The following is a 26,625-nucleotide window of genomic DNA, read 5'->3' on the forward strand; positions in this document are numbered from 1 at the left end:
ATTCTTATCATAACATCTGTTTGGATTCCCACTTGTATCTCTAGATGGAGATGCAAAATTATATTATTATTATTATTATATTCGTATGTATTCCCATTTTATTCTCTAGATGTAGCTGCAAAATTATGCTATTATTATTATTATTATATTTAGGTTCTTGTGGGTTTTTTTGGGCTATAGGTCCATGTTCTAGAGGCATTTCTCCTGACGTTTCACCTGCATCCATGGCAAGCATCCTCAGAGGGAGTGAGGTCTGTTGGAAGTAGGAAAAATGGGTTTATATATCTGTGGAATGGCTGGGGTGGGGCAAGGAGCTCTTCTCTGCTGGAGCTAGGTGTGAATGTTTCAGCTGATCACCTTCATTAGCATTTGAAGGCCTGCCTGAGTCTGGGAAAATCTGTTGCTGGGGGGTGTTAATCTGTGCCTGGTTGTTTCCTCTCTGTTGTTTAGCTGTTATAATTTTAGAGTTTTTTAATACTGCTAGCCAGATTTTGTTCATTTTCATGGTCTCTTCCTTTCTGTTGAAATTGTCCACATGCTTGTGGATTTCAATGGCTTTTCTGTGTAGCCTGACATGGTGGTTGTTGGTGTGGTCCAGCATTTCTGTGTTATCGAATACTATGCTGTGTCCAGGCTGGTTCCTCAGGTGCTCTGCTATGGCTGACTTCTCTGGTTGAAGGAGTCTGCAGTGCCTTTCATGTTCCTTGATGCGTGTCTGGGCCATGCCCCATTTGGTGGTCCCTATGGAGACTTGTCCACAGCTGCATGGTATACGGTAGACAGATATATATTGTCCACAGATATATAAACCCATTTTTCCTACTTCCAACAGACCTTCTCAACCTCTGAGGATGCTTGCCATAGATGCAGGCGAAACGTCAGGAGAGAATGCCTCTAGAACATGGCCATATAGCCCGAAAAAACCCACAAGAACCTAGTGATTCCAGCCATGAAAGCCTTCGACAATACATTATTATATTTGTGTGTGTCCCATTGTTATCTCTAGATGGAGATGCAAATTATTATTATTATTAATAATAATAATATATTTGTTTGCATTCCCATTTTAATCTCTAGATGGAGGTGCAAAATTATACTGTTATTATAATATTTGTGTGTATCCCACTGTTATCTCTAGACGGAGATGCAAATTATTATTATTAATATTAATAATAATAATATATTCGTTTGTATTCCCATTTTAATCTCTAGATAAATATGCAAAATTATACTATTATTATAACAATATTTGTATATATCCCACTGTTATCTCTAGATGGTGATGCAAATTATTATTATTATTATTATTATTATTATTAATAATAATAATACTAATATATTTGTATTCCCATTTTAATCTCTAGATGAATATGCAAAATTATACTATTATTATATATTATATTATAAATTATACTATTATTATTATTATTATTATTACTATTATTATTATTATTAAGTTGCAAAAGTTTCTCCAAGACTGCCCCTCCCTCCCTGCCTTTGGCAACAGGTGGGCGGTGCTTATTCTGGCCCCGCCCCTTGCTCTGGCCCCGCCCCCTGTGTCTAGCTCCGCCCCCCGACTTCCGCCTCTCCTCAGCCCGCACTCGCCGCCGTCCGCCGTCCGCCATGGCGCTTCTCCTCCCGTCTCGCCTCGCCGCCCTCCCGCCTCGCCTGGCCTCCTGCTCCGCCCGAGCCAGGTAAGCCGACACGGAGGTTTCCCCTCACGTCGGAACACGCGACTCCGGAGTTCAGGCTGGGCCAAACTCAACCGCGAACGCGACTTCACGTGGTTTGTCCCTTCGCGCGGCCCGTTGCTCCCGGCCTCCATTCGAGGGGCGGGGAGGGAATGCGAGGAGCGCTCGCTATTGGTCGATTCTGAGGGGCGGGGCGGCGAATGCCTCTCCTGATTGGCCGGCGCCATTAGAGGGGATTCAAGGGTTGAGAGGGGTTGCCCTTGGAAGGGGCTTGGAGGGCGCGTCCAAAGGGGAAGGGCTGAGCTGCCCCGCACCACACGTCCGGCTCCCTTTGGACAGCAGCCTCTCTTTCCTAAGACATTATCATTATTAGTCTCTTTCCAAGGACATTATTATTAATATAATTAGTTAATTAGTATGTAACTATTATTATTATAATTCGTACAATTTGTTATCATTATTATTTATCCCTTTTATAATATATACTACATTATATGTTATTTATATATTTATAATAATATAAATAACATATATTATTTATCTCTTTTATGATATATATAATATTACCATATATATGTGTGTGTGTGTGTGTGTTATTATAATATATATAATATAAATAATATATATTATTTATCTCTTTTATAATATATATAATATTATTGTGTATATATATATATATATATTATAACATAAATAATATATATTTATCTCTTCAAAAAGTTACTATTAATATATATAATAATATATAGTAGAATATACTGTTATATATCATTATATAATTTGTCTCTTTCCAAACACTTATTAATATATATATATTATAATAACACAAATAATATATATTATTTATCTCTTCCAAAACATACTATTATATATAATATATAGTAGCATATTCTGTTATATATCATATTATTAATGTATATAATAACATAAATAATATATATTATTTATCTCTTTTCAAAAACTTACTATTATTATATATAATAATATATAGTAGTATATACTGTTATTTATCATATTATTAATGTATATAATAATGACATATTATTACATAATTTGTCTTCCCAAAGATATATATATATATATATATTATAATAGCAAATAATATTTATTATCTATCTCTTTTCAAAAACTTACTATTATTATATATAATAATATGTAGTAGTATATACCGTCATATATCATATTATTTATATATATAATTTGTCTCTTTCCAAAGACTTTATATATATATATATATATAATAACCTAAATGATATATATTATCTATCTCTTTTCTAAAGCTTGCTATTTATAATAATATATAGTAGTATATACTGTTATATAGCATATTATTAATGTATATAATAATAATAATAATAATAATAATAATATATTATTATTATTATTATTATATAATTCGTCTCTTTCCAAAGACTTATTATTATCATCATTATCAATTTTTTTTCCATTTATTTATTTATTGTGTCAGGAGCAGACCAAACAGTTGCGTTGCATTTTTTAACAAACAGACAAACAAACAAAACCCAAAGTTTGCAAGCTTGGCAGTTGATTAAATGTCCTTTGACCAGTCTCTGGCCACTTGGAGTGCCTCTGGTGTTGCCGCAATTTTTTCCCATGATTGAGGCACAAAGCAGCTCACATTAAAATTTCCCCAAAATATAAATATTACAATAGGACCAAACATAGAAATGAGTGGAAACCCCTTTGAAAGGGGTTCCAATGCTCAACAGCACCTTCCTTAACAGACTTGGGGGCGATTTGCCAAAATCGAAGCCATAAAAGGTCACATTCCGTAACTAGCAGAGCGAGCGCGTCAAGAGTTGCATAACACCATGAAACACGATCTTTGTCCCTGGATTATGATGCATGCCGTTACTTCTTAATTAGTTAGATCATAAAATCATGGGGAAAGTCTATTAAAAAGTTTATTTGCAGGAGAGGCATCATCATCCAGCAGCACATTTTGGTCTCACTTGCCAACAAATTACTCATCATCAAGTCTCAGCACATTCAAGATGAAGGCAGTTCCATCTTGCCTCCAGTGTCATCAGCTGGGAACCCACCCGCCGCCCTCCAGCACCAACCACTACTCTGAGATCAGAGTGAAGAGCGGGGCCAGGAAGGCAGTTCCATCTTGTCTCCTGCACTGTGCTTATAATATAATATACATATACATATAATATTGATAATATTAGAATCCTAGAGTTGGAAGAGACCTCCTGGCCATCATCCAGTCCAACCCCATTCTGCCAAGAAGCAGGAATATTGCATTCAAATCACCCCTGACAGATGGCCCTCCAGCCTCTGTTTAAAAGCTTCCAGAGAAGGAGCCTCCACCACACTCCCTCTTGGGCAGAGAGTTCCACCGCTAAACGGCTCTCACAGTCAGGAAGTTCTTCCTCATGTTCAGGTGGAATCTCCTCTCTTGTAGTTTGAAGCCATTCTTCCATTGTGTCCTAGTCTCCAAGGAAGCAGAAAGGAAGCCTTCTCCCACCTCCTCCCTGTGGCTTCCTCTCACGTATTTATACATGGCCCTTATCATATCTCCTCTCCGCCTTCTCTTCTTCAGGCTAAACATGCCCAGCTCCTCATACCGCTCCTCATAGGGCTTGTTCTCCAGACCCTTTATCATTTTAGTTGCCCTCCTCTGGACACATTCCAGCTTAGAGTCAATATCTCTCTTGAATTGTGGTGCCCAGAATTGGACACAATATTCCAGGTAAAGTGGTCTAACCAAAGCGGAATAGAGCATGGGGAGCAGGACTTCCCTAGATCTAGACACTAGGCTCCTCTTGATGCAGGCCAAAATCCCATTGGCTTAATGTAATACAATATACTACTAATAATAAAACTTGTGCGCCAGCTGCGCCCGTACCTTGGGAAGTCTGACTTGGCCACGGTAGTCCACGCACTGGTTACATCCCGTATACACTACTGCAACGCTCTCTACGTGGGGTTGCCTTTGAAGACTGCTCGGAAGCTACAAATGGTCCAACGATCGGCAGCCAGGTTGTTAACAGGAGCGGCACTCGGGGAGCACACCACTCCTCTGTTGCGCCAGCTCCACTGGCTGCCAGTTTGCTACCGGGCACAATTCAAAGTGCTGGCTTGAGCCTTTAGAGCCCTAAACGGTTCTGGCCCGACCTATCTGTCCGAACGCATCACCCCCTATGAACCAGTTAGGACATTAAGATCGTCCGAGGAGGCCCTGCTCTCGATCCCGCCGGCCTCACAAGCATGGCTGGCGGGGATGAGAGACAGGGCCTTCTCAGTGGTGGCCCCTCGGCTGTGGAACGCCCTTCCCGCAGACGTTAGATCGGCCCCCTCCCTGCTGGCGTTCAGGAGAAGAGTGAAGACCTGACTCTTTGAACAGGCGTTCAATTAAGCAGTGCAATCAATTGATTGAGTTTGGAACTTGGAATAATGGACGAGGAGATCGGATTATGACTTTACTGATGAGACGTGATGGATTAGTTATATGGATGTATTGATGTTATATTGATGAACTGATGTACTGTTATATTGATCCAGTTGCTTTAGTTACTGTTTTTAATGCTAATGCTAATGTTGTGCACTTTGTATATTGACCTGGTTGTAAACCGCACTGAGTCGCCTACGGGCTGAGAGAGTGCGGTATACAAATAAAGTAAATAATAATAATAATAATAATAATAATAATAATAATAATACAATGTAATATACAATATTAATGTTGTACTATGCTAATAAAAATATATTGTATTTACTTTTTACTTGTAAGCTGCTCTGAGTCTCCTTCGGGGTGAGAAGGGCGGCATAGAAATAACGTAAATAAATAAATAAATAAATAAACAAAGTTTGTGCCACAAAAGAAAAGTTTCTGAAAGAGAACAACTCCTTGCAAAGGAAGGACCGCACCATTAAACAGGAAATATAATACTTTCGAACCAGGAACAGGGCATTTTTCAAATGTGGTTGCATAGTGTTATCATTTATTTATTTATTATTTATTTATTTATTTTATTTGCTTTATTTCTATACCGCATTTTTCAGCCCAAACAGGCGACTCAATGCGGTTTACAAGGTACAAATTATCATAACAGTGTCAGTGCAATTAAAAACACAACAAATGTAACAACAGGATCAACAACACCAATCCACAACAATTAACAAACAACATGAAACAAACATAGCGCCTCAATGAAATCAGATCCGAACTCCTAATCCTTGTGCCATTCCTATGTTCCATTTACCGTCTTCCATTTACCGTCTTCCTATCATTCCCTCTCAGTCCTTATCAGTCCCTTTCTCATGGGAAGCCTGCCGGTGTGCAGGTGCCATGTCTCCCACTCTCTGCTCTCAGAACTGGCACGGATGACCTCTGCTGTCGTTCTCAGTCACAGCACATGGAATCCATGACGTTAGCACTTCAGCCCATGGAGCTCTCTGGCTGCCATATTTAGGGAATGAGGGTTGTGTGGACTATTGTAGAATCCTAGATTTGGAAGAGACAACACAGGCCATCTAGTCCATCCCCCTTCTGTCCTGCAGGAAAAGCACAATCAAAGCACTCCTGACAGAGAGCCATCCAGCCATAATATTTATTTATTTAATTTATTACATCTGGCCCGGCCATAGTTTTTTAAATCCTTATATGTGATTTATTTAATTGTATTGTTGTTATTTTTTTGTTTATTGCTTTCTTGTTTATTGATGTGTTGTTGGGCTTGGCCTCATGTAAGTTGCTCAGAGTCCCTTGGGGAGATGGAGGCAGGGTATAAATAATAATAATAATAATAATAATAATAATAATAATAATAATTATATAATAGAGTTGGAAGAGACCACATGGCTCATCTAGTCCAGCTGTCCTGCAGGAAAAGCACAATCAAAGCACCCCAGACAGGTGGTCATCCACCCTCAATAATAATAATAACAATAATAATACTTGGAAGACACTGCATGAACCATTTAGCCTGACCCCCTTCTGCCCTATAGGAAAAGTACAATCAAAGCACCCCAGACAGATGGTCATCCACCCTCAATAACAACAACAATAATAATACGTGGAAGAGACCGCCTGGACCATCTAGTCCGACCCCCTTCTGCCCTGCAGGAAAAGCACAATCAGAGCACTCCAGGGTGGTCATCCAGCCTCAATAATAATAATTATAATTATAATTGGAAGAGACCACATGGGCCATCTAGTCCGACCCCCTTCTGCCCTGCAGGAAAAGCACAATCAAAGCACCCCTGACAGATGCCCCTTCTGCTTCTGATTAAAAGCCCCCAAGGAAGGCACTTCCACCAGACTCCGAGTCAGAGAGTTCCACTGTTGAACCTCACTTAAAGCCAGGAAGTTCTTCCTCGTGTTCCTTTCCTGTAATTTGAACCCATTGCTCCATTGGGTGGTAGTCTCCAGAAAACAAGCCAGCTCCCTTTTCCTTAGGACATGGCTCCTCTCATGTCTCCTCTTCTGTAGGATGGACAGACCCAGCTCTTTAAGCCACTCCTCAGGGGGATTATTACTTCTTCATAGTAATCATAATATTCATGGTCTCCAGGCCTTTGTTTCTTTCCGTCACCTTCCTCCTTTGGACTCCTTCCAGCTTAGAGTCCATACCTCTCTCAAATTGCTTTGCCCAGAATTGGACGCAGTGATAGTCCAGGTGAAGAGGTGGACTCAAAGCTGAACCCTCTCTTCCCTTGCAGCTCGTGGTGGGCTCAGGTGGAGATGGGCCCCCCGGACCCCATCCTGGGCGTGACGGAGGCCTTCAAGCGCGACACCAGCAGCAAGAAGATGAACCTGGGGGTGGGGGCCTACCGTGACGACAACGGAAAGCCCTACGTCCTCAACTGCGTCCGCAAAGTGAGTCCTTCCTCTCTCTCTGTCTCTCTCTCTCTGTAGTCTACAAGCAATATATTCATTTCAAAGCAAAACCGGCTTGTGAGTGATCATTTCATATTGCTATATAAAACCTACAGTCTTAGAGGGAGTGGAACCCGTTCTGAGTCCACAGGAACTCCCTGCCTCTGCCTTCCTGCTTGGGAGACGGAGTCAGGCGCCCACTGACCGTATTGACATGAGTCCCGTGCGCCATCGGATCTGATGCGCACCTCAAACCCAAACCCAAGAAAGGATTTGGTGCTGAATGTCATGTGCCAAAAGCAGCAAACAGTGCAATGGGTTCTTGTAGGTTTTTTGGGGCTGTATGGCCATGTTCTAGAGGCATTCTCTCCTGACGTTTCGCCTGCATCTATGGCAAGCATCCTCAGAGGTAGTGAGGTCTGTTGGAGCTAGGAAAATGGGTTTATCTGTGGAATAATGACCAGGGTGGGACAAAGGACTCTTGTCTGTTGGAGCTAGGTGTGAATGTTTCAACTGACCACCTTGATTAGCAGTGCCTGGAGCAAACAGTGCAATCTTTGTCAAGTGGTGTTTCCTTGGGATGTACGACGGCATGAACGCAATGTCCTGTTTGTCTCCAGGCAGAAGCCCAGATCGCGGCCAAGAAGATGGACAAGGAGTACCTGCCCATTGCCGGCCTGGCGGAGTTCACCAAGGCATCGGCGGAGCTGGCGCTCGGGGAGAGCAACGAGGTCATCCAGAGCGGACGGGTGAGGCAGCCCTTTGGCCTTCTCCCAAGGCCTTGACCAATCCTGGGTCCAGAGAGTGGAGTCATTGGCGGGCCAGGTCTTTGGCCACTTCCTCTTATCGGGTTTTTGATGGAACTGGATGTGTCCCAGGGGCCCAAAACCTCCCTTTGCCTTAAGACAGTGGTTCTCAACCTTCCTAATGCCGTGACCCCTTAATCCAGTTCCTCATGTTGTGTTGACCCACAACCATAACATTGTTTTTGTTGCTACTTCATAACAGTCATTTTCCTACTGTTATAAATCATCATGTAAATATCTGATATGCAGGATGCATTTTCATTCACTGGACCAAACTGGACACAAAAACCCAATACACCCACAAGTAAATGCTAGTGGGGTTGGGGGAGGATTGATTTTGTAATTTGGGAGTTGTAGTTGCTGGGATTTATAGTTCACCTATAATCAAAGAGCATTCTGAAATCCACCAGCGATGATTTTGAAGCTAATTTGCTGCACAGAATTGCCAGGACCAACGGAAAACACTGGAAGGGTTTGGTGGGAAGTGACCTTGAGTTTGGGAGTTGTAGTTCACCTATATTCAGCGAGAACTGTGGACTCAAACAACGATGGATCTGGACCAAACTCTACACGAATACTCAATATGCGCAAATGTGAACACTGGTGGAGCCTGGGGAATATAGACCTTGACTTTTGGGAGTTGTAGTTGCTGGGATTTATAGTTCACTACAATCAAAGAACATTCTGAACTCCACCAACGATAGAATTGGCTCAAACTTCCCACATGGAATCCCCATGACCATCAGAAAATACTGAGTTTTCTGATGGTCTTTGGCGACCCCTCTGACACCCCTTTGCGACCCCCAGGTTGAGAAACACTGCCTTAAGAGGTTAAGGCCAAGACTTAGAAGAGGCTGTTCAGCCTCCCAGAACCAGGACAAAGCAGGACGTTGTGTTGTTTTGTATTGAGCTTATTATTGGCCTTTTATTATTTTACCTCGAGGTGCGTTTTTATTATTGTGACCCGTCCAATTCTATGTTAGTGTTCCCTTTTTGTAGGTTTTTAATTGCATTGGCCTTTCATAGTGTAAGGTTCCTTGAGGCCTGATTCTGATGATGATAACAGTAATAATAATAATAATAATAATAATAATAATCTATATAAATAAAAATGTCATGTTCGTTTGTGTGATTAACAGAACTCACAAACCACTGGACGAATTGACACCAAATTTGGACACAAGACACCTAACAAACAAATGTATGACCTTCACTCAAAAAAATTGATTTTGTCATTTGGGAGTTGTAGTTGGTGGGATTTATAGTTCACCTACAACCAAAGAGCATTCTGAACCCCACCAACAATGGAATTGAACCAAACTTGGCACACAGGACTCCCCTGACCAACAGAAAATACTGGAAGGGTTTGGAGGGCAGTGTCCTTTGTTTTGGGAGTTGTAGTTCGCATACATCCAGAGATCACTGTGGACTCAAACAATGATTGATCTGGACCAAACTCTACATGAATACTCCATATGCCCAAATGTCAACACTGATGGAGTTTGGGGAAAATAGAATCTTGACATGTGGTTGTTGTAGTTGCTGAGATTTATAGTCCACCTACAATCACAGATCATTCTGAACCCCACCAACGATAGAGTTGGGCCAAACCTCCCACACAGAATCCCCATGTGGGCCACTGCAACGCGTGGCAGGGGACGGCTAGTAGTAGTAGTAGTAGTAATAATAATAATAATTGGCAGTGACCACATGGGTCATCTAGTCCAACCCCCTTCTGCCCTGCAGGAAAAGCACAATCAAAGCACCCTTGACAGGTGGCCATCCAGCCATCATAATAATAATAATAATAAAAAATCACGATCTGTGAACTGCAAAAGGCCACCTGACTTGGATCTGCGCGCATCATTCGAAAATACATCTCACAGTCTTAGACACTTGGGAAGGGTTTGACTTGTGATTTTGTGATACAAAATCCAGCATAGAGATCTCGTTTGCTGTGACATACTGCGCTTTTGTGTCAGTAAAATAACAATAATAATTATAACAACAACAACAGCAGCAATAATTATAATAATAATAATAAAAGGGTTGTTGTAGGTTTTTTCGGGCTATATGGCCATGGTCTAGAGGCATTCTCTCCTGACGTTTCGCCTGCATCTATGGCAAGCATCCTCAGAGGTAGTAAGGTCACTACCTCTGAGGATGCTTGCCATAGATGCAGGCGAAACGTCAGGAGAGAATGCCTCTAGACCATGGACATATAGCCCGAAAAAAACCTACAACAACCACGTGATTCCGGCCATGAAAGCCTTCGACAATACATAATAATAATAATAATAATAATAGGCAGTGACCACATGGGCCATCTAGTCCAACCCCCTTCTGCCCTGCAGGAAAAGTACAATCAAAGCACCCTTGACAGGTGGCCATCCAGCCATAATAATAATAATAATAATAATAATAATAATAATAATAATAATAATAATAGTTGGAAGAGGAGTAGTCCAACTCTTAAGAGTAGTCAGTCATTATAAAAGGTAATATTACTAGGTAGGAATGCATGCTGCTACCTCAAGTTCCAGGGTTGTGAAAAAGTCTGGGTTTTGTTTTTGTTTATTTTCAAGCCAATATGTTGTTGTAAAGAGAGGTGGAATATACAAAGATGTTTATTTGTGTGGTTTTGAAGAACACAGGCACGTAAGCGTAACGGTTGCAAGAATGAGATGAAGCTTATTAGGTTGCTTAAAAACAGTTCAGTGCTTGATTTCCAATACAACTCTTCACTTCATCTAAGCTCTGCCCGCTTTCTCCCAGCCAATTGCAAGGCTATTCCACATTTCCCTCCAAGCTGCTTCTCAGCTCCGCCTCCTCGTGGAAATGACTAACCTAAGAGGGCTGCCTCCATTGCACCATTCCACAAAATGGCTGCCAAAATAACTGGGCCTAATTCCTGAGCTTTTCCTGACCCACAGATAGGCAATTCATCACAGTGGTCAAATTAAACACACACATTTCACCATCAAGGCTGGATTTTAAGTATCAAGAAAGAGCAGGTTGCTGACGGTGGTGCTCTTCCTCTTCGCAGTACGTCACGGTGCAGACTATTTCCGGGACGGGGTCCCTACGAGTCGGGGCCAACTTCTTGGTGAGTCCTTCTTGTACGAGGAAACTCGAGGAAGTGGTTGGGGGGGGGGGCTTTTGCAAAGCTGACCCTCTCCTTCTCCTTGGTGCAGCAACGCTTCTTCAAGTCCAGCCGCGACGTCTACCTGCCGAAACCCTCCTGGGGGAACCACACTCCCATCTTCCGGGACGCCGGGATGCAGCTGCAGAGCTACCGCTACTACGACCCCAAGACCTGCGGCTTCGACTTCACCGGCGCCTTGGAGGACATTTCCGTAAGCAAGAAATAGTAATATTTATTATTTGGGGAAGTCTGGCTCGGGAAAGGGCCGTTTGGGGTGGGAAGGGCTGAGCTAGAGAGGGTCCAAAGGGGAGGGCCTGTCAACAGAGAACTCCCCCTCATTATTGGAAGGACCACTCAAAGTAGTAGTAGTAGTAGTAGTAGTAATTATTATTTTGGGATGGGAAGGGCTGAGCTAGAGAGGGTCCAAAGGGGAGGGCCTGTCAACAGAGAACCCCCCCCCCTCATTATTGGAAGGACCACTCAAAGTAGTAGTAGTAGTAGTAGTAGTAGTAATTATTATTTTGGGGTGGGAAGGGCTGAGCTAGAGAGGGTCCAAAGGGGAGGGCCTGTAAACAGAGAACTTCCCCCATTGTTGGAAGGACCACTCAAAGTAGTAGTAGTAGTAGTAGTAGTAATAATTATTATTTTGGGGTGGGAAGGGCTGAGCTAGAGAGGGTCCAAAGGGGAGGGCCTGTAAACAGAGAACTTCCCCCATTGTTGGAAGGGCCACTCAAAGTAGTAGTAGTAGTAGTAGTAGTAATAATTATTATTTTGGGGTGGGAAGGGCTGAGCTAGAGAGGGTCCAAAGGGGAGGGCCTGTAAACAGAGAACTCCCCCCATTGTTGGAAGGGCCACTCAAAGTAGTAGTAGTAGTAGTAGTAGTAATAATTATTATTTTGGGGTGGGAAGGGCTGAGCTAGAGAGGGTCCAAAGGGGAGGGCCTGTAAACAGAGAACTTCCCCCATTGTTGGAAGGGCCACTCAAAGTAGTAGTAGTAGTAGTAGTAGTAGTAATAATTATTATTTTGGGGTGGGAAGGGCTGAGCTAGAGAGGGTCCAAAGGGGAGGGCCTGTAAACAGAGAACTTCCCCCATTGTTGGAAGGGCCACTCAAAGTAGTAGTAGTAGTAGTAGTAGTAATAATTATTATTTTGGGGTGGGAAGGGCTGAGCTAGAGAGGGTCCAAAGGGGAGGGCCTGTAAACAGAGAACTTCCCCCATTGTTGGAAGGGCCACTCAAAGTAGTAGTAGTAGTAGTAGTAGTAATAATTATTATTTTGGGGTGGGAAGGGCTGAGCTAGAGAGGGTCCAAAGGGGAGGGCCTGTAAACAGAGAACTTCCCCCATTGTTGGAAGGGCCACTCAAAGTAGTAGTAGTAGTAGTAGTAGTAATAATTATTATTTTGGGGTGGGAAGGGCTGAGCTAGAGAGGGTCCAAAGGGGAGGGCCTGTAAACAGAGAACTTCCCCCATTGTTGGAAGGGCCACTCAAAGTAGTAGTAGTAGTAGTAGTAGTAATAATTATTATTTTGGGGTGGGAAGGGCTGAGCTAGAGAGGGTCCAAAGGGGAGGGCCTGTAAACAGAGAAACCCCCCCCCCCTCATTATTGGAAGGACCACTCAAAGTAGTAGTAGTAGTAGTAGTAGTAGTAGTAATTATTATTTTGGGGTGGGAAGGGCTGAGCTAGAGTGGGTCCAAAGGGGAGGGCCTGTCAACAGAGAACTCCCCCCATTGTTGGAAGGGCCACTCAAAGTAGTAGTAGTAGTAATAATTTGGTTATTTAGTTAGTTATCATATCAGAAGTGAATTGAGAATACAATTATGTATAGAAAAACCACAAAAAAAGTTAAAAACTTGGCATTATTGTTATTTTGTTGTGTACGATTTTGCTTTTTTTGTACTCCTATGTCGTATGTATTTTACTGTATTGTTATTTTGTCTTGGTTTTATTTTATTGTAATATTCTGTTGGGGAGAGGGTGGCGGGGTATTAAATAAAGATTATTATTATTATTATTGTTATTATTATGCTAAATGTCGTTTGACCAGAAGCTGGCCTCGTGGAATGCCTCTGGGGTCACTGTAAAGACGTTTGCAGCAGGCAGCTTAATAATAATAATAATAATAATAATAATAATAATAATAATAATGTCTGACCTAGAGAAAGTCTGATGGGGAGAGCCTGCAAACAGAGACCCCTTCCAGTTATCGGAAGGGCACTCAATGTAATAATAATAATAATAATAATAATAATAATAATAATAATAATAATAATGTTTGAGCTAGAGAGGGTCCGAAGGACACAGAAATTTCCCCCTGTTCTTGGAAAGGTACTCAATGTAGCAGTAGTAGTAATAATAATAATAATAATAATAATATAATGTCTGAGCTAGAGAGGATCCGAAGGGGAGGGCCTGTAAATAGAGACCTCCCCGTCTTGATGGAAGGGCACTCAATGTTATAATAATTATTATTATTATAATAATTATAATAATAATAATAATGTCTGAGCTAGAGAGGGTCTGACGGGGAGGGTCTGTAAACAGAGACCTCCCCCTGTTGTTGGAAGGGCACTCAATGTAATAATAATAATAATAATAATAATAATAATAATACTATAATAATAATAATAATAATAATAATAATAATAATGTTTGAGCTAGAGAGGATCTGAAGGGGAGGGCCTGTAAACAGAGACCTTCCCCTGTTGTTGGAAGGGCACTCAGTGTAATAATAATAATAATAATAATAATAATAATAATAATAATAATAATATCTGAGCTAGAGAGGGTACGAAAGGGAGGCCAGGGCTGGGCCTGTAAACTGAGCCCTCTCCTCATTGTTGGAAGGGCTGCTCAAGGTAGTAGTAGTAGTAGTAATAATAATAATAATTATTATTATTTATTGACTTTGCTTCTATACGGCTGTATCTCAAGCCCGAAGGCGACTCACAGCGGTTCACAAACAGTAAAAACAGTAGAAACAGCAGTGGTTCCATACAACATAGAACAATTGACTTAACACATTATCCATAAATTACCAATAAGCAATTACAATGCACAATTATTACAGAAAACAACCGTACCCAATCTTCTCATCATCCAAGCGTAGTCCAGGTTCGTCGTCCATTCTTCCATTCCTATGTTCCATTCCCAGATTGCACTAAATTACTCAAACGCCTGCACAAACATCCAGGTCTTCACCTTTTTGCGGAATACCATTAGAGATGGTGCTAGTCTAATGTCCGTAGGAAGGGCGTTCCACAGCCGAGGAGCCACCACCGAGAAGGCCCTATCTCTCGTCCCCTCCAGCCGAGCTTGAGAAGCAGGCGGGATCGAGAGCAGGGTCTCCCCGGAAGATAGGTAGAGATGCGGTCAGATAGGTAGCTTGGGCCGGAACCGTTATATTATTATAACATTATATAATAATAATAATAATAATAATAATAATAATAATAATAATATAATGTCTGAGCTAGAGAGGGTCCGAAGGGGAGGGCCTGTAAACAGAGACCCTCCCTGTTGTTGGAAGGGCACTCAGTGTAGTAGTAGTAGTAATAATAATAATAATAATAATAATAACAATAATAATAATGTCTGAGCTAGAGAGGGTCCTAACAGGAGGCCAGGGCTGGGCCTGTAAACCGAGACCCTTCCTCATTGTTGGAAGGGCCATTCAAGGTAGTAGTAGTAGTAGTAGTAGTAGTAATAATTTTATTTCTTACCTGTCTTTCCTTGTGCCTCGAGGCAGGTCACCACACAGTCAAAGCACACAAAAATTGCAAAAATTCTATACACACATATTACTAAAATGTAGTTCTATAAAAGATACAGATTTCAGACTTCCGATCTGTTTATTGATTCGTACACTGGCCATATCAACAATAGAAGACAAACCCAAAATTGCGCAGACAACTGGACACTGATCCTTGACTCCTCTTCTTCCTCCTCCTTCTCTCTGTACCGAAGAAAATCCCGGAGAAGAGCATCATCCTCCTCCACGCCTGCGCACACAACCCGACCGGCGTGGACCCGCGGCCCGAACAGTGGAAGGAGATGGCCGCCTTAGTGAAGGTGAGCAGGCGCAGGGAAGGCTTCCGCGAGTTCTCCTGCTTGGGAAGGTCCAGCAGGGGTATGGAAGAAGGAACCTGTGGCATCGATGGTCTCGTCGTTCCCATTTTCCTGCTTCTTGGCAGAATGGGGTTGGACTGGGTGGCCCACAAGAGTCTAAGATAGCACGGCTAATTGAGCCGAGGTGCCACTCTGACATACGGGACTCGAGGAAATGTGGGTATTATTTTATTATTATGATTATGATTATGATTATGATTATGATTATATTTATATTATATATATATATATATATATATATATATATATATATATATAATATTATATATGTTATAATATAAATATATATAAATTTTATATAGTATATATATAAATTATATAATATATATAACTATATAATTTATATATTATATAATATATATATATTATATATACAATATATATATAAATTATAATATATATATATAAATTATAATATATATAATATTATATATATGTTATATATAAATATAATCATAATCATAATAATCATATTGTATATACATATAATATTTATAATATTATAATGTAATACAGTATAATACTAATACTAATAATAATAATATGATATTATAATTATATATTTTATATTACATGTAATATTACTAATAATATTACAATATAATTGTATAGTACAATATAGTGATGTATAGCGTTGGTATTGTACTGTGCTAATGGTATAATGTATGTGTGTGTGTGTATGTATGTATGTGTGTATGTGTATGTATATATACAGTGTGTATATGTATATCTTGTAAGCCGCTCTGAGTCCCCTTCGGGGTGAGAAGGGTGGCATATAAATGTTGCAAATAAATAAATAAAAATAAAATATATTTATATTTATAAATATAATATGATATAATAATAATACAGGTATGAAGTATGTTCCCTCGTTGTGCACAAAATGCTAGTTTTGTGTGTAGGAAGTGTTTGCAAAAGCCTTCCTGGCATCTTGTGGGGAGTCTCCCTGCATTGCATTGCATTGCAGGCTCTTCCTTTTGCTAACCGAGCTGATCCGCGTGCTTCTCTTGCAGAAGCGGAACCTCTTTGCGTTCTTCGACATGGCGTACCAGGGCTTTGCCAGCGGGGACATCAACCGGGACGCCTGGGCCGTCCGGCACTTCATCGAGCAAGGCGTCAACATCGCCCTCTCCCAGTCCTACGCCAAGAACATGGGCCTCTACGGTAAGGAAGGCCTCCGCACCCCTTCCTCCGGATTAGAGGGATTAAGGGTTGCGGGGAGGCTTTCCTTTCCTGTGCAGGGATTGGCCAACGGAGGACCTCGGACTTTGGACTGGGATTCTCTGTTTTCCAAGGTCCCTCCGGGTCAAGGAAGGAGGCGTTGCGAAAAAGATGAAGAGGAGAGGAGGCTCTTTGGCATGCTTCCCTTGCACCTGTTGCAACTCAGAGTAGGCTTCACCTTGCTCCCAAACACCCCCACACCAGAGCCGTAGTTTTTGTAGTGTATTGAGGAAAAACAAAGTCAAAACATAGAGTAAGCAATGCAAAGATCCAAAGACAAAGGTTGAATACAAAAACACAGTTCCATAGATCTATAGGCAAAAACATGAAGCATAATCCTTAGGCAATGATCAAACAAGAGTCCATGGTAAAACGGTGAAACACAAGACCCAAAATTCCCAGGTTCAGGAAGCCAAAAGTGTGCTGCTTAAAGCCAAGGTTAATCCAAAGGTGCTTGCATGGAAAAAGCCACATTGGGCTGACAATTTCTCTTTGTCAACCAGAAACCTAAATACCCTTTGCTAACATGAAGGCATTGCGATGACCTTTTGCCGACTTGGCTTCTTTCTTACTAGCTAAGTGAGAACTCCTCCTGACCCTCCAGTCTAAGCGTTCTTTATCTTTATCAGTTTGGTCCAGATGGACCAAATCACCGTGGGAAGGCTGAGCAGGTGAAGACAACTCCACCTGGCCGTTATCTCGCTCACTGGCATTCTTTTCCCTTGAGAACTGGCTTGTTGTCTCCCCTGCTGCATTGTCTGAGACAGGCACAGAAACAGGCCCAGAAATTTGAATCCCATCATCCTCTTCATCAGGAAACAACTCTGGCTCACAAGACCCACAGGGTTCAGTTTCAGACTCAGAATCAAACTGAGCCACAACAGCACCCAATAATAGTTGTGTTTCTTGCCCGCTTCTCATGGTTTGAGGCACGTTACAGCATTCCTCCAACGTAAACAAAGACATAATCATTTTCCATCACTCCGCAACATACGCGTATTGAAACGGACCTCCTTTGGCCTTCTAGGGGAGCGTGTGGGGGCCTTCACGGTGGTCTGCCAGGACGCGGAGGAGGCCAAGCGCGTGGAGTCCCAGCTGAAGATCCTGATCCGGCCCATGTACTCCAACCCGCCCGTCAACGGGGCCCGCATCGCCTCCACCATCCTCACCAGCCCCGACCTGCGCAAGGAGTGGTAAGGAAAGGGCTCCTCTGCCCGGCCTTGGCCCTCCTTGGTGCGACCCTATTGCGATTAGGGCCCGTTCTCATCGCTCGGATCAGGGACCAGGGACTTGCACCTCGACAGCGCTCTGCTCTTCCTCCCCTGATCCTCTCTTTCTCTGCCTCTCTCTGCATCCCTCTCTTTGTTGGCGCAGGCTGGTGGAGGTGAAGGGCATGGCGGACCGTATCATCGGCATGCGCACCCAGCTGGTGGCCAACCTGAAGAAGGAAGGCTCCTCCCACAACTGGCAGCACATCACCGACCAGATCGGCATGTTCTGCTTCACGGGACTCAAGCCGGAACAGGTCAGTCCCCGCGCCTGACCGGAGAGAGCAGGATGGCCATGCGTTGGAATAACAATCATAAAGAGAGAAAAATAATAAATGTGATAATAATAATAGAATAAAATTATAACTAATAATAATAAAAATAATAATAAAAGTAATACTAATAACAGGATAAAATAAGAAATGTAATAATAATAAAGAAAAATAATAAATGTTATAATAATAGAATAAAATAATAACAGTAAAATAATAAATAATAATAAAGAAAAATAATTAGAATAAAATAATAACTAATAATAAAGAAAAGTAATAAATGTAATACTAATAACAGAGTAAAATAATAAATATAATAATAATAACAGTAAAATGATAAATGTAATAATAATAAAGAAAAATAAGAAATATAATAATAATAGAATAAAATAATAGAATAATAATAAAGAAAAATAAAAAATGTAATACTAATAACAGGATAAAATAAGAAATGTAATAATAATAAAGAAAAATAAGAAATGAATAAAATTATAACTAATAATAAAGAAAAATAAGAAATGTAATACTAATAACAGTGTAAAATAATAACTGTAATAATAATACAGTATAATAATAAATGTAATAAAATAATAAATAGAGTAAAATAATAACTAATAATAATAAAGAAAAATAAATGTAATGATATAGAATAGAATTATAACTAATAATAAAGAAAATAATAAATGTAATAATAATATAAAAATAACAACTAATAATATTAGGGTAAAATTATAACTAATAAATGTAATAATAATAGAATAAAATAATAACTAATAATAATAGAGAAAAATAATAAATGTAATACTAATAACAGAATAAAATAAGAAATGTAATAATAATAAAGAAAAATAAAAAATGTAATAATAATAAACAAATAATAAATGTAATAATAATAGAATAAAATTATAACTTATTACAAAGAAAAATAATAAATGTAATACTAATAACAGAGTAAAATAATGACTGTAATGGTAATAATAGAGTAAAATAATAAATGTAATAAAAATAATACGAGTAAAATAATAAATATAATAATAAATGTAATAATAATAAAGAAAAAGAATAAATGTAAAAATAGAATAAAATTATAATTATTAATAATACACAAAAATAATAAATGTAATACTAATAACAATAAAATAATAACTGTAATAATAATAATAATAATAGGGCAAAATAATAAAATGTAATAAAAATAATAATAAATAGAGTAAAATAATATAATAATAAAAATAATAAATGTAATAATAATAGAATAAAATAATAATGAATAATATTAGAGTAAATTTATAACTAATAATAATAACAGAGTAAAATAATAAATATAATAATCAATGTAATAATAATATAATAATAAAGAAAAAGAATAAATGTAATAATAGAATAAAATTATAATTAATAATATTACACAAAAATAATAAATGTAATACTAATAACAGAATAAAATAATAACTGTAATAATAGAGCAAAATAATAAATATAATAATAATAAAGAAAAATAATAAATGTAATAATAGTAGAATAAAATAATAACTAATAATATTAGAGTAAAATTATAACTAATAATAACAGAGTAAAATAATAAACAAACATAATAATAGAGTAAAATAATAAATATAATAATAAATGTAATAAAAATATAATAAAATAATAAATATAATAATAATAATAAAGAAAAATTACAAATGTAATAATAGAATAAAATTATAATTAATAATATTACACAAAAATAATAAATGTAATAATAATAGAATAAAATAATAACAAATAATATTAGAGTACAATTATAACTAATAATAATAACAGAGTAAAATAATAAATATAATAATAAATGTAATAATAATAGAACAAAATAATAAAGAAAAATAATAAATGTAATAATAGAATAAAATTATAATTAATAATATTACACAAAAATAATAAATGTAATAATAATACTAGAATAAAATAATAACAAATAATATTAGAGTACAATTATAACATAATAATAACAGAGTAAAATAATAAATATAATAATAAATGTAATAATAATAGAATAAAATAATAAAGAAAAATAATAAATGTAATAATAGAATAAAATTATAATTAATAATATTACACAAAAATAATAAATGTAATAATAATACTAGAATAAAATAATAACTGTAATAATAGAGCAAAATAATAAAATGTAATAAATATAATAATAAATAGAGCAAAATAATAAATATAATAATAATAAAGAAAAATAAGAAATGTAGTAATAATAGAATAAAATAATAACTGATCATAATAGACCTTGGCCTTTGTGTTGCAGGTGGAGCGGCTGACGAAGGAGTTCTCGGTGTACATGACGAAGGACGGGCGCATCTCGGTGGCGGGGGTCACCTCGGGGAACGTGGCCCACCTGGCCCACGCCATCCACCAGGTCTCCAAGTAGGGTGTGAGGGCCCCCCCCAGGACCTCCTTTGGGGCAGAAGAAGGAGGAAGAGGAGGAGGAGGAGGAAGAGGCGGGGGCAACGCGGTGGCGGTCCAGACGGTTGAATGCCTTCCCGGCGCAGCCCTGCCTCTCTCTCTCCCTTGGCACGCTTTCACCAAAAATAAGGAGCCTTTCACGCTTGTCCCGGTTTCCCTTTCCTTTTTGCAGAGGTGGTGGTGAGGGTGGGAAATGCTGCTTGCCCCCATAGACATCATCACCCAAAGATTGTGCCACTTGGGCCCTGTCTACACTGCTATAACAACATCCAGATTATCTGCTCTGAAGTGGATTATATATGGCTGCGTAGACCCATATAATCCAGTTCAAAGCAGACCGTAAAATGGATTATATTTACTTTGATAATCTGGATTATATGGCCTGGTTATGTGAGACTACACTGCCATATAATCCAGATTATCAGAGCAGATAATCCAGATTATCAGAGCAGATAATCTGGATTTAGATGGCAGTGTAGATGTGCCCTGAGGCCCCTTCTACACTGCCATATAATCTAGATGATGATAATCCTCTAATCCACATTCTCTGCTCTGAACTGGATTATATGAGTCTATACTGCCATATAATCCAGATCAAAGGAAATGGTCTGGATTATATATGGCATTGTAGATGAGGCCTCATATAATCCACTTTAAAGCAGATACTATAGATTCTAAATACTGTAAATAAATAAATAAATAATCTGCTTGGATAATCTGGATTATATGGCAGGGTAGAAGCGGCCTGAGTCTACACTGCCATATAATCCAGATTACCAAAGCAGATAATCCGGATGTGAGATGGCAGTGCAAATGCACTCTGACGCCCCTTCTACACTACCATATAATCCAGATAATAATAATCCTCTAATCCACATTATCTGCTCTGAACTGGATTATAAGAGTCTACACTGCCATATAATCCGGATCAAAGGAAATGGTCTGGATTATATATGGCAGTGTAGATGGGACTTCATATGATCCAGTTCAGAGCAGATAATACAGAATACCTGCTTGGATAATCTGGAGTCCACACTGCCATATAATCCAGATTATCCAAGCAGATGATCTGGATTTTGTATGGCAGTGTAGACCCAGCCTTGGTCCTCAGTTCCAAATTCGAGTGACGGGCCTTTTTGGGGAGTCCTGCCTCCAGTTGCAGGGACAAAACAAAGATATCCCAGGGTTCCCAAAGGCCGCTTTGCGCACAAGGAAGCCTCGCAGCCCTCTGTTAACTCCCTTTGTTTACCTTCTGCTTCCGCACAGATTTTGACCTGATTTTACGCACCTTCGGCCTCTAATGTTCGGATCTCTTCGTGTTTTAGCTCCAAACACCCAGGGTTCCTTCTCTCTCCCTTTGCCAAAAGCACTCTCGCATCGTTTCCACTGTTTGATTATTATGATTGTGATCAAACCGATGATAGGTAGCAATTTTTTGCTTTGGAACCAAATACAAGGCAGGCAAGAGAATGTGACAACACAAATCGATCTTCAGGAAGGACGGTTACGTTTTGAGATATTCCTCGACTGCAACTCCCATCGTCTTTCGCCATTGTTTGGCTGCTGGGAGTTGTAGTCCAAGGAGATCTTGTTTCAGCTTTGGAGGGGATTCTGGTCTGCATCCGGGGATGTCTTGCCTGGCCTTCCCATCGCTCCCTTCCCTCTGGGATGCTGGGAACTCCACTCCATGGACTCCTGTTTTGGGGGGTTCTGTGTTTGCGGTGGTTCTGCTTCCGTTGCCGCCTTCCTCCGCCCTTTCCTGGAGGTGGTTCTGCCGTTCTGTAGAATCCACTCTGGCCTGGGTCCAGGTCCAGCCTCTCCTTTGGAAGGAAATAATAAAGCTGCTGCTAGACGTTGCCTTCAGGTGTCTTCATATTACCCGCATCCTGGTTCACATCAGCCGGACGCACAGCCCGTCTCTCTCTCTCTCTCTCTCTCTCTCTCTCTCTCTCTCTCTCCATCCATCCATCCATCCATCTACCTACCTACCTACCCATCTTTCTATCTATCCATCCATCCATCCTTCTATCCATCCTTCAATCTATCCATCTATCCTTCTATCTACCCATCTATCTATCCACCCGCCTGCCCATCCGCCCGCCCGCCCATCCATCCATCTATCTATCTATCTATCCATCCAACCATCTATCTATCCATCCATCTATCCGTCCGTCTGCCCGCCCGCCCGTCCACCCACCCACCCACCCATCTATCTATCTATCTATCTATCTATCTATCTATCTATCTATCTATCTATCAATCTATCTATCTATCCATCCATCCATCCATCCATCTATCCATCCTTCTATCTATCCATCCATCCGCCCGCCCGCCCATCCACCCACCCACCCATCCATCTACCTACCTATCTATCTATCCATCCAACCATCTATCTATCCATCCATATATCCATCCATCTATCTATCCATCCGTCCACCCGCTCGCCCGCCCATCCATCCATCCATCCATCTATCTATCCATCCATCCATCCATCTATCCATCCTTCTATCTATCCATCTATCCATCCATCCTTCTATCTACCCATCTATCTATCCATCCATCCGCCCGCCCATCCATCCATCCATCTACCTATCTATCTATCCATCCAACCATCTATCTATCCATCCATATATCCATCCATCTATCCGTCCGCCCGCCCGTCCATCCACCCACCCACCCATCTATCTATCCATCCATCCATCTATCCATCCTTCTATCTATCCATCCATCCTTCTATCTACCCATCTATCTATCCATCCGCCCATCCACCCACCCACCCATCTACCTACCTATCTATCTATCCATCCAACCAATCTATCCATCCATATATCCGTCCGCCCGCCTGCCCATCCATCCATCCATCTGTCCATCCTTCTATCCATCTATCCATGCATCCTTCTATCTACCCATCCATCCGCCCGCCCATCCATCCATCCATCTACCTATCTATCTATCTATCCATCCATATATCCATTAATCTATCCGTCCGCCCACCCATCCATCCACCTATCTATCTATCCATCCATCTATCCATCCGTCCTTCTATCTACCCATATATCTATCCATCCGCCCGCCCGCCCATCCATCTACCTATCTATCCATCCAACCATCTATCTATCCATCCATCTATCCGTCCGCCCACCCACCCACCCATCTATCTATCCATCCATCCATCTGTCTGTCCGTCCATCTATCCATCCATCTCTCCATCTGTCTATCCATCTATCTATCTATCTATCTATCTATCTATCTATCTATCTATCTATCTACAGTTGGGGGGGGGGGGGTTAGTCATACCAATTGTACAAGTTCTCCCACTTAAAAAAGATGAGAAAGGCCTGTAATTGACATTATCAGTAGATCTCAACTATAATAATAATAATAATACTTCAATGCCATCAAAGCCAGAATTGGAAAGTTGGCGACAGTTCCCAAGTGTAGACTCTGCGAGGAAGCAGACGAAAAACAATAGATCCCATCCTCAGCTGCGGCAAGAAGACGTGCAGACAGACTACAAGCAGAGGCACAACACCATCCCAGTGCTGCTTTCTCTGTATTAGTGTGGGATTTGCACACTCTTCCATAACCCTTTGGGAGGAGGCTGGGCCATGGATGATGGGACTTGCAGTACCTTAACTCCCTTCCCAAGACCACTGCGGCCCACACAAATGAGGGACTTGGACTAAACCTGGTACACAAACCCCCCTCCATGACCCATTTTACATCCTGGTGCGGTTTGAGGGAGGATGCACCAAGGATGATGGGACTTATACCTTCACTGACTTCCAGAGATCAGCACGACCCCCACGAATGAGGGACTTGGACTAAACTTGGTACACAGACACACCTCCCCATAACACACTTTACATTCTGGTGCAGTTTGGGGGAGGATGGACCAAGGATGATGGGACTTACAGTACCTTAACTCCCTTCTTGAGACCACTGCAACCCCGAAGATTGAGGGACCTGGACCAAGCTTAGTACACAGACCCCCCCCCCCCCATAACCCACTTTACATCCTGGTGCAGTTTGGGGAGGACGGAACAAGGATGATGGGACTTGCAGTACCTTCACTCACTTCCTGAAACCACTGTGACCCCCATGAATAACAGATCTGGACCAAACTTGGCACACTTGGCCAAACTTGGCACACAGACACCCCCCCCCCCATTTATTTACCATCTCTTGCCAGGAGGCGTCCTCCCAAACTGAGGATGCCTCCAGACAGGGGCGGCTCGTCCATTACGCGAAGTAAGCGGTTGCAGAACACTTTTTTTTTTTTTTGCCAGGGGCGCAAAGGCGCCTCTGTAAATGCCCCTCGACCGCCACTTGAGGAGCGCCCCCCCCCCCTCCGCTCACAACAGCCCTAGCAGTCCGGGGGGAGCCTCGGCTTTCTTGCCTCGCTGCCGGGCGATCCTCTTCCCAAAGGGGCCGGGCCCTTGAGCCTCACCTAGCCCCTCTTGTTCCTGCTCCACCCGGCCAACGGGTGCACAAGCAGAGCCGGCGCTCAATCGTTCTCCGCGTTCGATCCCTTCCCCATGATCGGCGCCCTTTCCCGATCCCCCGGCACTCCACCCGCCTCCTCTCCTCTCCCCAATCTGTGAGTGGGCCAAGGGGCGGAGCCGCCGTGCCTGGCCCGCTTCGGGTCCGGAGGCATGTCTGAAGACCCCAGCGTGCGCACCAAAAGTCGCCTCTTCTCCTGACTTTCTCTTCAGCCATTGGGACCAAGAGAGAGAGAGAGAGAGAGAGCCCCTCCGGCTGGAGGTATCTCCCACCTCCGCTCCCTCCTTTGTTTTTGCGCCTACCTTCAGGAAAGGTGGGCATCTCCACCTCTCTCTCTCTCTCTCTCTCTTGGTCCCAATGGCTGAGGAGAAAGTCAGGAGAAGAGGTGACTTTTGGTGCACATGCCGGGGTCTTCAGGCACGCCTCCGGACCCAAAGCGGGCCAGGCAAGGGAGCAAGTGCGGCAAGTGTAGCTACTGGGATGTATAGTTCACCTACAATCAAAGAGCATTCTGAACTCCACCAATGATGGAATTGAACCAAATATGGCACACAGAACTCCCACAACGGACAGAAAATATATATCAATGACTGGTTGGTGGGGGGGGGGGGGGGGCGCCAAAATACTGTTTGCTTATTGTTGAAAATTACCTAGGGCCGCTTCTGCCTCCAGACAACAACAACCAAGCTACCTCTGCAGAGACCCTCAGTGATTGACTTTGCAGCTTCATGGCTACTCAAGGCTATTTCAAGCTTGCTCATTGCAACATCCACACTTGCTTCAAAGAGGCAAGGGTTCTTCCTCCCACCCTGGACATTATCCCATAGGGGTGTGTGTGTGTATGCATATGTGTGTGTGTGTATACATACACATACATACACACTCCACTTGCCTCTCTTCCAACAGACTTCTGAGGATGGTTGCCATAATGAAGCAAGTGGAGCGTGTGTGTATGTGTATACACATATATACATATACATATATATAGCCATACCATGCCATGCGTTGCTGTGGCCCAGTCTGTGTATATGTGTGTTGTGTGTATAGATGTGTTTATATATTTGTGTATATGTGTGTTTGCGTATATGTGTGTGTGTGTGTGTGTGTATTTGTGTGTTTATATGTGCACATGCATATTGTGTATATGTGTGTGCTTGTCTATATGCGTATTTGTGGGTATATATGTATATGTGTGTGCATGTGGATATATATGTGTGCATGTGTATATGTATATATGTGTGTATGTATATGTGTGTATACGTGTATATTTGTGTGTTTGTGCATGTATGTGTG

General features: G+C 41.1%; 1 protein-coding gene across 1 annotated transcript; it reads left to right on the forward strand.

The window, feature by feature from the left end:
• Positions 1–1,586: 1,586 nt before the first annotated feature.
• GOT2 (glutamic-oxaloacetic transaminase 2) lies at positions 1,587–20,839 on the forward strand. Its single transcript, XM_060787958.2, has 10 exons — positions 1,587–1,694; positions 7,383–7,539; positions 8,160–8,288; positions 11,392–11,451; positions 11,540–11,701; positions 15,453–15,557; positions 16,628–16,778; positions 17,863–18,028; positions 18,210–18,360; positions 20,672–20,839. The coding sequence occupies exons 1-10, from the start codon at positions 1,624–1,626 to the stop codon at positions 20,792–20,794; spliced, it is 1,275 nt and encodes a 424-aa protein (XP_060643941.2). The 5' UTR covers positions 1,587–1,623; the 3' UTR covers positions 20,795–20,839.
• Positions 20,840–26,625: the final 5,786 nt, after the last annotated feature.

Source organism: Anolis sagrei, chromosome 8 (assembly GCF_037176765.1).
Source record: "Anolis sagrei isolate rAnoSag1 chromosome 8, rAnoSag1.mat, whole genome shotgun sequence".
NCBI lineage: Eukaryota > Metazoa > Chordata > Lepidosauria > Squamata > Dactyloidae > Anolis > Anolis sagrei.